The 12,752-nt window shown below is 42.5% G+C and overlaps 1 protein-coding gene across 7 annotated transcripts in view; it reads right to left on the reverse strand.

Moving 5' to 3' along the window:
• EYA1 (EYA transcriptional coactivator and phosphatase 1) overlaps positions 1–12,298 on the reverse strand; it is a 284,064-nt gene extending 271,766 nt beyond the window's left edge. For 3 of the 7 annotated variants that reach the window (XM_045504411.2, XM_045504412.2, XM_045504410.2), the window contains exons 1-2: positions 11,987–12,297; positions 1,020–1,127 (exon numbers count right to left, since the gene is read on the reverse strand). In XM_045504411.2, the coding sequence (XP_045360367.1) occupies positions 1,020–1,052 (33 nt within the window). In that variant the 5' untranslated portion in view covers positions 1,053–1,127; positions 11,987–12,297. Of the gene's footprint in view, positions 1–1,019; positions 1,128–11,622; positions 11,835–11,986 lie in introns of those variants that run through there. The other 4 variants (XM_074355117.1, XM_074355116.1, XM_045504413.2 and 1 more) reach the window with 3 other exon arrangements.
• Between the last annotated feature and the right edge of the window lie 454 nt (positions 12,299–12,752).

Raw genomic sequence — 12,752 nt, forward strand, 5'->3', positions numbered from 1 at the left:
TTGGGAGATCCATAAAATGCAGTTGGTAATTGCATACAGTGTGACTGCCAAAGGACCTTGATAGCATTTGACCCTGTGTTATTAAAATTCTAATCCATTAGCAGTTACTGCTTATTGCATAACAACCAGTAGGTCTTGTAAAACACACATTTACAGGAACCACAACAGCATTACTAAAGATCACACTTCGGGTTTGTAATAATTCCATGGCGAACAAAGCTGAGCTACAAAACCACACGTCTAAAAGTGCCATAACTGATCAGAGAATTTACAAGGCAAAGCTATATAAGGCCACCCCAAATATTGCTATGGAAATTTTCCAAGAAAACAACTCTAACTTACTGAAATAGGCTTTTTTTTTTAACATTAAAATCCACTGACTTTTTCAAGCTCTAAATAACTCAAAGGTTATTTATAAGATTACCTCTAATTGGGAATATTCATTTATGAGCCAAAGGATACAAACCTGAGGAAAATTTCTGAGCCCTTTCTCTTCTGCTCGCAAGATAAACAAACAAAATAAAACCCAAGAGACCTAAGGTTCTCCTTAATTTAAAGCCGACTCAAGAGTTTGTCAAACTGGTAAAACTACCACACTAAACTACACATTTTAAAGACATGCACACCCACACAAGTGTTCTCATAAATAACAAACACATACAAAACAATCCAAACTTAGGCATTCATTTCAAGTGTCATGAGACAAATCTATGTTTTCCCTGAGGCAAAGGAAAATCTAAGTCTGAAAATTACGTTATGCATGTTGGTATATTCAAGTAATATTAAAGGTTAGCTTTTTCCTCTAGACCTCTACTTTTGATAACTGATGCCTTTAAGAAAGATATAAATTAGGTTAGGCTGATGAAATCATGTCCTACTTAATTCATAACTTTGAAAATCATTAAAAATTGGTACAGAGCTTTTGAGGAATTTCCAGACACTCAGGTTACAACAAAAATAGTAATTACGATTTTAAAAGTAATAACTCTTGCCTTAGGACTGACATTCTGTTTACTTACAGACTGTCCATTTATCCCCCAAGGGTCTTCCATTGAAGATTTCTTCTTCCGAATTATATATGGGCTATTAGCTACACACTTCTTCAAAGGGTTCCAACTCCCCTGCACCTGTGAAGAATAGAGCATCGAGCAGCTATATTAATTGTGTGGCGTGAAATTAAGAGCTTATTTTTTCATATCTGCAGCTTTCCATTCACTAGCGTGTATACACAAGTCAAGAATACTTACCTTCACTGAATGAATCTTTAAAATAAATATTATGGGCTCACTGTTTATCACAATTTACACGAGCCAAATGTGGCCAAATTATAGCTCAGTGTGTCTGCTGTCAGCAGCTGCAGCCCAAGGAGGGGGAAAAAAAAAAGAATGAAGAGGGCAGCTAGAGAGCTTTCCACACACATCATTTCTGAGCCAACAGTACAAGCGCTTTTTTTTTCTTTTCTTTTTTTCTTTTTGAATTCAGTTTCTCCATGCTATCTATCAACGTCAGCTGTACCACAATGCAAAGAGGAAATACTCACAAAGAAATATGATTGTAGTCAGAGCAAGGATAAAAGGGAAAAAGCTAGAGCTGAGTGTTTTGCCCTCAGGGCAAGGATATTATTATGCTATTTCTTAGCAAGTTTACATTAGGTCACAGTTTCACGGTTGATCAATTTTGAACCTTCAGAGACTCAACACTTTCAAGAAGAATGGGAGTTTGCTTCAAGATATGGACAATCAATATAGTGTTTGGAAATATATTCTAAGTTCAGCTATCTTCAAAAAGGAATAATAATATTATTATTCACCTAGCTGCCCATCAGTATCACTTTTTGTACTTGAACTTCTGCAGGTTAACCTGGTGGGAAAACCACTGCAGAGGAAGTCAAGAGGTCTGAATTCAGGTTCCGACTCCACCCCTTATTGAATGAACTCTGGCAAATAATTTAGGCTCCCTGAGACTCAGTTTTATTATCTGTGAAATGGGAGGCTTCAGCTGGATGACATCTTATATTTTAGGTTTATAATTTAATGAACACAAGCATTTACACACATAATTTTCAGGTACAACATTCCAAGCTTGGATCCTTTGCGACGTAATTCTGAAATGCCGGAGTAATTCCTATTTATGATTGTTTTGCTCACAGTTATCAATGCCAGAAAACATATGCCTCATCCACTGTCAACACAGATGTGATGCTTGTTGGATAACATAAGACTCATAAATTGCTCCTAAAATCTGGAGAATACTTATTAAAGCTAAATATTTTTGTAGTTTCAACAAGAAACAATTTCATAATTTCCAGTGAGCAGTAAATAAAAATCATATGGATGTATTTATGATCTGCTAGCCCAAGAAAACACAACAGACCACTCTACTTTGAACTGCACAAAATTTAAGAACTGAATCTTAAAATCCACCAGCATTGCTTTTAGAGGATTTCTTACATAATGAGGGAAGAGATATTACAGAAACTAGATTTGTTTCAATGCTTACATTACTCTCTGGAGGTGTGTTAACTTTTCCAGGCGATAAAGTAGCATTTTAAAATAATGATAATAACCCTGCCTCACATTGGTAAAACTTTTACAGTTTACAAAGTGCTTTCACATAAATTGCCCACAGTGCACCTATATGTGGTGAGACAAAGTCCAGCCTCATTCCTCACAGAAGGGGGCAGACCCAGGACAAAACCCCCTCTGATTTCCCCTAAATTCCTGTCCTCTCCATACCTGTCCTGAGAGCATGTTCCAATCAAAGTCTGTATACTTGATATTCCAGGATTATTTCCCATGTGTTTCTTTTCCGTGTTTCCCTATTGGACTTACTGAACAGTTTAAGGCATTAAGAATGGTCAAGTTACACGAGCACAGAAGGTATTTCACTCGTCATTTTATGTCTTCTGAAGATGAAACTCTTCTGCACTGAATACTATGCATGTTATTGTTTCCGGGGCTAAAGAGAAAAGACTGAGACCACTGAGAAAGCCAAAAGAATCAGCCCTCATCTAGTTCAGGTAGATGTTTCCACTACCATCCCCAAATCAGAAAAGCACAGAGACCCACGGACTTTATTTACAAATCCTCCCCTGCTTGTCAAATCAGCATAGTTGTTTCCAGATTTCTCCATGTCAACCCGAACCATGAAATATATGCCATGACTGGGTCTACTGATACCTGGGAGCCTGGCTCTGGGAAGCCCTTAATTCCCTTGCTGGACTTGATCTTTCATGGTTTATACATAAGCCTGTGCCTCCATTATGGCACTTATCCAATGGGACTGTAATTACTTCTCTCCCTGTCTCCCTGACTGGCCTGTAGCTCCATGGGAGCTAGGACCATGCCTCGCTCTCTAGTTCTGGCCACATATGGTGCTCATTAAATATTTTGAATGAATGAATATTATTGATACATGACAATTTTTGAAGACATGTAAACTCTGAGCTAAAATTAGATAGGCAGGTAAGTGGTGGTGCTACCATTCAATCAACTTTTTAAAAAATGATTTATCAAATTTTAGGTTTTGAATTATTTGTTCCAATACCCTAAGAAACAGGCTCAAGCAAACACAGGTTCATCAATTCATGCCTATCTAGCTACCTGCCTACATACATATTGTGGACATAATTCATAAAACTATATAGATCTAGAGGGTACTTAGAGGTGAACTGCAAAGGGACTTCATTTAAACCAAGGAGTGGTTCCTAGAGAAGGAACAGAAGAAGGTCCAAGGAGGCTAGTCTCGGTATAGGCTGGGAGGGGAGGTGCACACCAATGGAAGGATCAGTGAGATGAAGTTTGTTTGGGGAGATTTATAGAGCAGTACAGGCAGATGTCTTGGTACCAAAAGTAGCCCTATATGACAGGGTGCCAGAAGTCTGGTGGCAGTTACCCATCCATACACCCATCCCCAACACCCAGCATGTCAAAGCAGGGAACTGGATTAATTACCCACCTGTGCATTTACCTCCAAAGACCAAAGCCTTTATTTACCCACTCCTGGGTCAACTATTTGGTACCTCTCCCGAAGTGGAGGGAGAGTTGTTGGCACAGTACATAGTGGAAGGCCATCTTTCCACTAGTTGTACCCAATGGAAGGCTACCTGTCTATCATTAGTACACCATGGAAGGCCATCTTGCTAGCTCACTTTCTATCTCAAGTGAAAGATCTCTCATAAAGAGAAAAGGGAATGAAAGATGTCCTGGGGCTCTACTGGCCAAATTCAACACCCAGTCGATTCCGTGATCTAGTCTGAGCATAGAGGAAAAGCCTGGATGCCTCTTCCTAAAATGTATGTCACTACTCTTTAAGTAGGGAGAAAAGATCAACTGAGCAAAACAGTGAGAAAAAGCTGCACAGCTGGGTGCACATTTAAAAGCTGGGCATACATTTAAATATGGCCTGATTCTTCATATTTGCTAGGCAGACCACCTGGAAAAGATGCTCTTCCTGGACAGACAGCAGTATGTAGCCCCTTCCAAGGCCACTGAAGCCCACAGGTGACAAGGTAGGGGCACCCACAGCTCACGGTTGTAGAGCTCTTGACTTGCATTCACAGCCCCAGGCCAGATGCTACCCTTGGCATCAGTGCTGAGCAGAAGCAGGCAGGTGGCCAGAGGGACAGTGGGTGGTAACCTGGGCAAGGGAAAAACAGAGTCCTGGCCCTGTTTGAATTGACCTTTGCAACACCTCAGGGAACTATGCCTTCTTCTGTCCCAATCACCTGGACTGTTGATGAAACACGACAGAAAAACCAATTTTGTTACATAGACTCTCCTGACACAAGATTAATGGAAGCCTGAGGATCTTTCTTTATATTTGCCACTCTTGGGGGAATGAGGTTGGAAGCAGCCAAAACTAGTATAGACATGCTAGCAAATAAACAATGACAAATAAATGTTAGATTTATACATGATGAAACAGAATGTACAGGAAAGCATCAAATTAAGACTGCACTCTGACAAATCCTGCAATCACACAAAATCCCCTCTGGGGGCCCAGAAGCATTATGAAATTGAGCCCCTGGTGAGGACATTATAATTATACCTCCAGAGCTCAGTGATACACATTTGGAAGTGATATTTTATCCCCTACTACAACTAGCAATCTTATTCATTGTTAAAATATAGAATAGTTCTAAATTTGGAAATTTTAACACATGTGAGACAGAGTATCTATTTTGTGCACTCCTGCTATAATTTAAGCTTTCCCTGGGATAACAGTTTTTTCCCCAATTCTACAAATAACCCTAGCTACCTAAAAAAAAAACCTCAAGAGCTTTGAACCTCAGGTTTTCTAGGTTCAGTAAAATCCATATTCACCACCCCAGACAGACACTTTCTAGTCTTTTCCACCCATTGGTTAAAGCCAGGCAGTTGCTGAAACAAGCAAGAGCACCTCATCTCACCTGTAAACATGACCTTACTTCGGTTCTAGCTCATCACAAACATCCCGACTATTGTCAAGTTGGAGTAAGAGTACAAGGTACAGAGAAAGGGTGGGGGTAGGCAGGTGCATGGGGCAGAATTTCTAGATGGAAGAAAAATAAGGTCGGGGTGGATATGGAAATTAATGTGATTGGGAAGAAAATAATCTTTGCAAAAAATTTATATGTCACATATATTTTAATTTTCCTGTTGGTTTTGAAAAATGGGTTATAGTTTAGACAGAACATAAATCATCTCTAATGAACCAGAGATCCATCAGACACTGTTAATAACTTGTGGCTTCTTGGATGAAAGAGTATTTTCATTACAACACACCATCACTTTAATCTTTGCCTTCTCACCAAGTGTTGAGTTTTCTAACATTCCTGAGAAGCAGAAGGAAACTAATGGTGGAACACTGCTTTGTAGAAAAGAAAAAGGGCCACTCTGAAGTGTATCCCCAGAAGACTTCAACTGCAGATTGAATAAACATATCAAATCAAGGGGGTCTTTAAGAAAATTTACAAACAGAAGCCTGCAGTGAAATGAACCATTGGATAAATGACGTCCAGAGACTTTTTCAACTCACTATTCCCTGGCTCCAGAAGCCACAAGCTGCCTGATCTCAAGGTGGCCTCTTCTCTGCTGTCCTCACCTTCCTAAGAAATTTGGTTACATCAAGGAAAGCAGAGACTGGGCATGCCCAAGTGAGTCAGAAACCAGATTCTCACTGACCTTTCCAATTGTTGGAAGGACCACGTCCCAACCACTGAAACCATTAATGAAAAACAAGTTCTGCCCTGCATTGGTGAAAGTCTTCTACAGCCAGAGATGTAGTTTCTATAGAAATAAATGTCGACACCAATTTGCTTTTATAGCTTTTCCACTGATTTACTGGTACTGCTGTTTTAAAGTTTTAAGTATGAAGCCCGTTTATTCTTTATAGGCCTTCTCAATAAATATGACCAGATTTCTGCTTCCACCATCAGCAACTTCCTTCTGTCTTTTGGGGAAGACTTTAAGGCAAGGGGACAATCACATGAGCTGACACTGCACTGATTAGGAAAATGATGACATGTGTGCATTCAGTAACTGGACTTGAATTCAAGCTATGTTTTCAGGAACATTAGACCTACACATTGTTTTAATGTAGCACTTTCTACATTAACAATATTAAGAAAACTCTAAAGAAACACACGTAGAATCCCCTCAACCCCACTGTCTTGTCACAATTTTACATAACTATGATCACAGCAAATATTCAAGCTTGTGTTTTTTGGGGTTACTTTTCATGTTGTTTCATAAGCATTTTACAGTCTGTATTTTTAACAGCCATGTAGTATTCCATTGGGGAGGTATTCCTATCAAGTGCAACATTTGGGGTGTTTTTCCTTCTTTCACCATCACATATAACACTTCAACATTTTTATTCAACAGGTTTTTTCCTTCTTTTTAATTGTTTAAGGATAAATTCTAAACAGTCTAATTAGAGGATCAAAAGGCATGACAGCTAAAAATAGTAATTCTTTTAAAGTGAGGTCAAATTCACTTATTCAAATTTCTCTCTCATACAGCACTGGCCCTAGTGGAAGGATGAAACACAGAATTCATATTTTTTAAATATTCAAATAAAGTTGCTAGAAGAGGAATCTGTAACCTTGACAACATTCATGAACCTCCCTATATTAGAAGTTATCAAATTTTTGTGTTGATGTCAAACTTTTGAACACTGAACAGCATGGCAGGACACTTGGAAGCCTTAACTAAATCACTGGTGTGGGCTATCACTGTGTGGATAACAGTTGGCTGGTTATTACACACTCATTGCTTGCTCTTTCACTCAACGTCACTCTTTGAGTGGAATCTGCTCCCCTAGACTCAAGATGAAAAGTCAAAACGCATTTCAGTAAACACAGGATCTTTAACCATTAATCATTTTGTCCTCTTACTTTCAGCAAAGTCAGTCACCATGTCCCCTGACTCAGTAGGTTGAGTCTGACAGCCATTATCATAAAATAATTTCTACTGAAGCACAAGAAAAGTCACCGTTGCCCACTGATTATGACAAGTGGCACACTCATGAGAGGCTTGAGCGACAGTGGTATGCTATAATAGGATGATGCTTGAGAACCCCAGATTTATAAATCTTACATAGAATGAGGAAATTCAGGCATCTAAGAGAAAATATTTCCAAGCATAATCACCCATGATAAGCTTATCTAAACTTTCCCCAGGCTGGTGCATTAGTTCTGCTCCAGCTACTGACTTTAGGCATTGCTAGTTCCCCACGGATGTCACTCGTACACAGTGCATCACAGAAGTAGTTGTTCAGCCTACCAAGGCTACAGTTTTAATTTTAAAATAATTTAGGCTTTGGAACAACTAAACTGGTCCCATTCAGTGGTTGTCTGTTGCTGTCCAAAAAAACGGTAACTAAATGATGAGTTTTCTGACTTTATTAAAAAGAAAAAGGGATCTGAAATATCAACTCCTTTACTTTTACAGAGAAAGCTCTACCATCGAATATCTCTGAAGATATTAAAAATACACCCCAAAAACTCATCCGGAGGGGTCGGGGGCAGGCTAGTGATTGCCTGGAGTCAGGGGCAGAAATGGAGCTTGAGAGGAGTTTGATGGACTGCAGAGGGGCAGGGGGAACTTTTGGGGGTGTCATAAATGTTCCATATCTTGATGGTAGTGGTGACATAGGTGTACATAACAGTCAAAATTCATTGAACTACACACTTCCTAAAGCTGATTTTTTTTAACGTGCCACAATTCATATTTCCTATCAATTGTCGACCTCCTTTTTCCTGATACTATTAACGAGGTAACAAGTGGTTTTGATAGTGACTGCCTTCTTCACTGGGAATTATAAGCCCTTGCCCCTCCAAATCAAACAAGGTGTTAGGGCTGATCTTTAACCAGATGTTCATCCACCGACACTCCTCTCTAACACAGGTGGTACTTACTCCTGCTGGACTGTTTAACCCACAATAAGTTCAGCTGTCAAGAGTAAAAGAAGGGGATTTATTTCTAAAAATAAGATGAAAACCTATTTCTCAGACTCTTATGTCATTTTGCTTTCTTTTGCTGCTAAAATTCAAAGGCAATTTTAATCATGGGTGGAGGCAGAGACTTCAATGTCCAGCTCATTAGGTATTGTATTTACTACAGGGGAACCGAGCTCCTCATTAGAGCTTAGAAGTTATGCAGATTACATGTGTAGTTTAGGAAGAACAAGGGAATGAATGCCTCCCTGCACCCTTACCCTTGACAATCACAACTAAAGTTTAACAAAGCAATTTCCTCATTTCTTGGAGGCTGACTCTTACTTATACTTGCGTCCTGCCCAAAGTAAGGATTGCTTGATGCAGAATAAGACTGCAGGACTGCAGTCTCCAAGGCCAAAACACCAAAAATAAAGACAGTAATGGAGAAAGCATTAAGCTGTCAGAAAAGAGGCACTGACTCAGGGTTTCTTTGCAATTTCACTCTTTCCTTAAAATCATAGGACATCTTTTATTTAAGCAAAACTAGAAAAGTTTAAAGTGGTTAATCCACTAAGAAAGTTAATCCACTAAGAAAACAGTTAATGAGTATATAATGGGATGGGGGAAAAATGTGGTAGGCGACACAGAAGGAAGCTATGGAATCCAAATTCCATCTAGGGCAGGAATCAGCTGAAACCTCCTTGACAGATCTCCAACTTGCTTCTGCATGAACACTTCTGGGGACAGAAATTCACCAGCTTGCCAAGCTGCTTGGTCCACAGCTGGAAGGTTTAACCTTTATGAGGCTTTCCCCTTATAATGAGCTGAAACAGACCGATCAAAACCCTCTCTTCTAGGGTCAGTTTTCTTCTGCAGCAACACAAATACATTTTAATATGCTCCTGATACAAAATCATCCTTGAAACAGCTGAAGATTACAGTGATCCTTCCTAAAAGCTCTCCTCTCTAGGCCCAAAACCTAATTACTCACCTTTTTAGAAACGAGTTACTTAACTTTCTGATCCCCCTCCACAGAACATGTCTGTTAGCCAGTGGCCTCTGGAGCCAAACGCCACTGGCACTTATTGAGCTTAGGGACACACAAACTCTTTTGCAAATGACCCGTTTTCAAGTCATAATCCCTCTGTTCTATACTTGGGGAACTGGTTCATTCCTGTGAAATTCTCATGTTGTTAGTTTCTGCCTGTCAGTCAAGCTCACTCAGATTCTCTTTGACCCATGATTCTGTAAGCCAATGACTGAGCTATCCAATCAGCTTTGGGTAATATGCCAACCTCAAAATCATTCCTTTAGTTTCCTTCTTTTAAGTTACTGCTGGAAATGATAAAGAGGAGAGAGCCCCAAACAGCTAGCTAGTTGTGATGACATCAAAGGGTAAAGAAAAAGACTACTGAAGACTTGGGGGGCAGGTGGGTAGGGATTTAGCTCAGTAACTCTGGCACTCATCAACTCTGTATGCCTGGACAAATGTATTAACCTCTCTGAGTTTATTTCTTCATCTACACAATGACATTAATACCATCTAATAGGATGGAGAAGTCTGAAAGCACCCTATACATAGTCCATGCTCAATGAACATGTGAGTGAATGATAATAATCACTCTGTAAAGGATGAAGTCATAAAACTACAATGCAATATGCTTAATTGTCTCTCATTTTTACATTCTAAAATGATCATGTAAGTCAGTCACTCCAGGACAACAGGACACATTTCAAAGTTGCACTTCAGGTTACTAAAACAACAATTAGTAAAACAAGATTGTTCTGATAGTGCTCCCTCACTTTGATTACCTTCTGTGAACACTTTGACTTTTTTATAGGCTAAATAATCCCACTAATAGATTTTTTTATACTTCTTATTTTGTAACATCTTAATTACGCTCTCCTCTGCCTTCTCCCTAAGGCCTTCACATGTTCCAAATTGTGAAACTTGTTGGATTTTACTCTCTTCCAAAGAGGGAACAAGTCTGATTTAGTCTGTTCGGTCTGACATTGAAGCCCTTTCCAATCTGTCCCCAGTCACTGTCCCTGCACATCTCTCCTGCTCCCTGCATTTCTCCTGCTCACCTGTGGCTACATCAGGCCCCTTCCAGATGCCCTGCTGACCACAGCTCTCTGCCTGTTTCTATGAGACTTCACCCGACTGCTACGTCACCTTCAAGGAGCATTCAGTCCTGCCTCAGGGAAGCCTTATCCATCTGTGTTTCCCCATCAGAGCACTAGTCCTATTAGGTCACAATTGTGCACCAGACTGCTCCTTCAGGGCAGAAATCATTTTAATCCATGTAACAAGATGTTTGGTACATGGCACATTCCCCTGTGTTGGCTGAGTGAACAGCTCTGAGCTAGAGACACAGGACACATAGGTTGCTAGGGTCTCTGAAAGGATGGAAGAACGCCTTCCCTGACCTGGAGGGCCATCCTGCTCCACAGTATCCCTGCACTTGCCACGCAGAGCTGGGATCCTCTCTGCTGAGTAGACACTCACTATTGGTTCTTTTGAATACATAATCAATTCACATCTCTTGACAGATTTGAGTCGTTCTCCCACCCAATTTTTTTCAAGAAGCGTTTAGTTTTATGAGATGACTCACCTAGCTAGCTAGCAAGCATTAGTCAGTCTGGCTACCAAAACAAAAAAGCTGCAGTTGCGTGGGTCTTAATTAACATAAACAATGAGAAACATTTCTGCAGTATCCATTTTTCCCTCCAATCCTCACCAGAGCTAAAGCGGAGATTATTTTCCCTGCTTTAATGACACCTCGCCCTTGTTGGCCCCTCCAATTCATCTGCTACTGCTCGTAACTGGCCTCTTTGAGTGGGACCAAACAACCCACTTTGGGCCGAAAGAAGAAACGCCGGGGACTAGAAAGCGCTAAATATAAATAGCCCCTTGCCCAGACTGCTCCCCAAATGCTTCCCCTACTGGAGCTTCAATTGCAAGCACATGTCCAGGACGGCAATCACGACATCAGATAAAGGCAAGCTGACCCTCTCCATCCTCTGACGTCCCCATCAGTCAACACCTCCTGGAAGAAAACCAACAGACCCCCAGACACATCCCTCCACGTGAGCGCCCTGATGCTGAGGGACAACGCCGGTGTCCCCCGGAACCCTTCCGATGCGCGTCCCCATTATTGCGCGAGCGTCGCCGCGCCCTTCCAGGTGGCTCCGCATACCTGGCGGCGGTGCCCACGCCGAGGCGGCGGCCTTGGAGGCGGCAGGCTGGCAGGGGCGCGGGCGGCTCGCGCGATCGTCGGCGGGGGGCCAGGGAGCCGCGTCGGCTGCGCCCCCTCCGCCGCCCCCGGGCCGCGATCGTCACCCTCCCGGCCCGGGTCGGGCCGCGGGCTTCACGGCCCCGGGCTCTTGGCCGCGGCCTCGGAGCCAAAGGGTCAGATCTCGTTTCACAACAGAGTCTCCCGGTCACCACAACCCAACTGGAGGCCCGGGCAGGGGCGGGAGCGCCGCCGCCGGGGGCCAAGGTGGGAAGAGAGCGCGCCAGGGGAGGGTGGCCGGCGACAGGGGCCCGGAGGCTGGACTTACTCGTGTCACAACTTCGGCGACGCGGGACCGAGGAACCGGTTCTTCCAAAACCAAATCGAAAATGGGCAACGGAGAGGCCGGGGCAGCGTTAAGAGGGGTTCTGTGTCGGTGTTTAGGGCAAAAACTGCTCTGGCTTCCAGAAATCCGAGCCAGTCCGGGCTTTTTTCTTTCTTTTTTTCTGAAATGCTCCTGTGTCTCCGGGTCGAGGGGCGTCCTTGGCGCGGCTCTGAGTGCGCTGCGACACCGGGGCGGGCGCTGGCGAGGGGAACCCTCTTTCCAGCTCCTCACCCCCCACCCCGATTCTTCCCAGTACCCACTTCCTCGCCCTTCCCCAACCCCCAGCCCAGGACGCCGACTCCCCTCCGCGCGGGAGCTGGAGCTGGGCCTGGTGCCCACGCCCCGAGGAGGGTGTCTCTGAGGCTGGGCCCTTGCAGTGTTTCAGCTGAGGGAGACGGTGGTGGGGTTTGCTCTGCTAACACAAGGGGAGCTAGGTGTGCAGGAGGTGGCCCTGAAGGAAAGGTTGGTAGAGTGACATGGTGACTTTTTTTTCCTGGTGGGGTGTGGAGGTTATAAAGGAATATGCAGTCAGACTGAAATTTCTCAAAACATCCGGAATTCAAACAATTTTGTAAGAGGTCTTAAAATTATGTTCTCTTCTTATAGCTAGGGAAACTGAGGCAAAGAGCAGTAAATGGATTGCCCAGAATCACGCAGAGGGGCCTGGACTAAACGTCTACGTCTAGCCCTTACTACGAAATGTTTTGTC

The sequence above is a fragment of the Camelus bactrianus genome, chromosome 29 (genome assembly GCF_048773025.1).
Source record: "Camelus bactrianus isolate YW-2024 breed Bactrian camel chromosome 29, ASM4877302v1, whole genome shotgun sequence".
Classification (NCBI taxonomy): Eukaryota; Metazoa; Chordata; class Mammalia; order Artiodactyla; family Camelidae; genus Camelus; species Camelus bactrianus.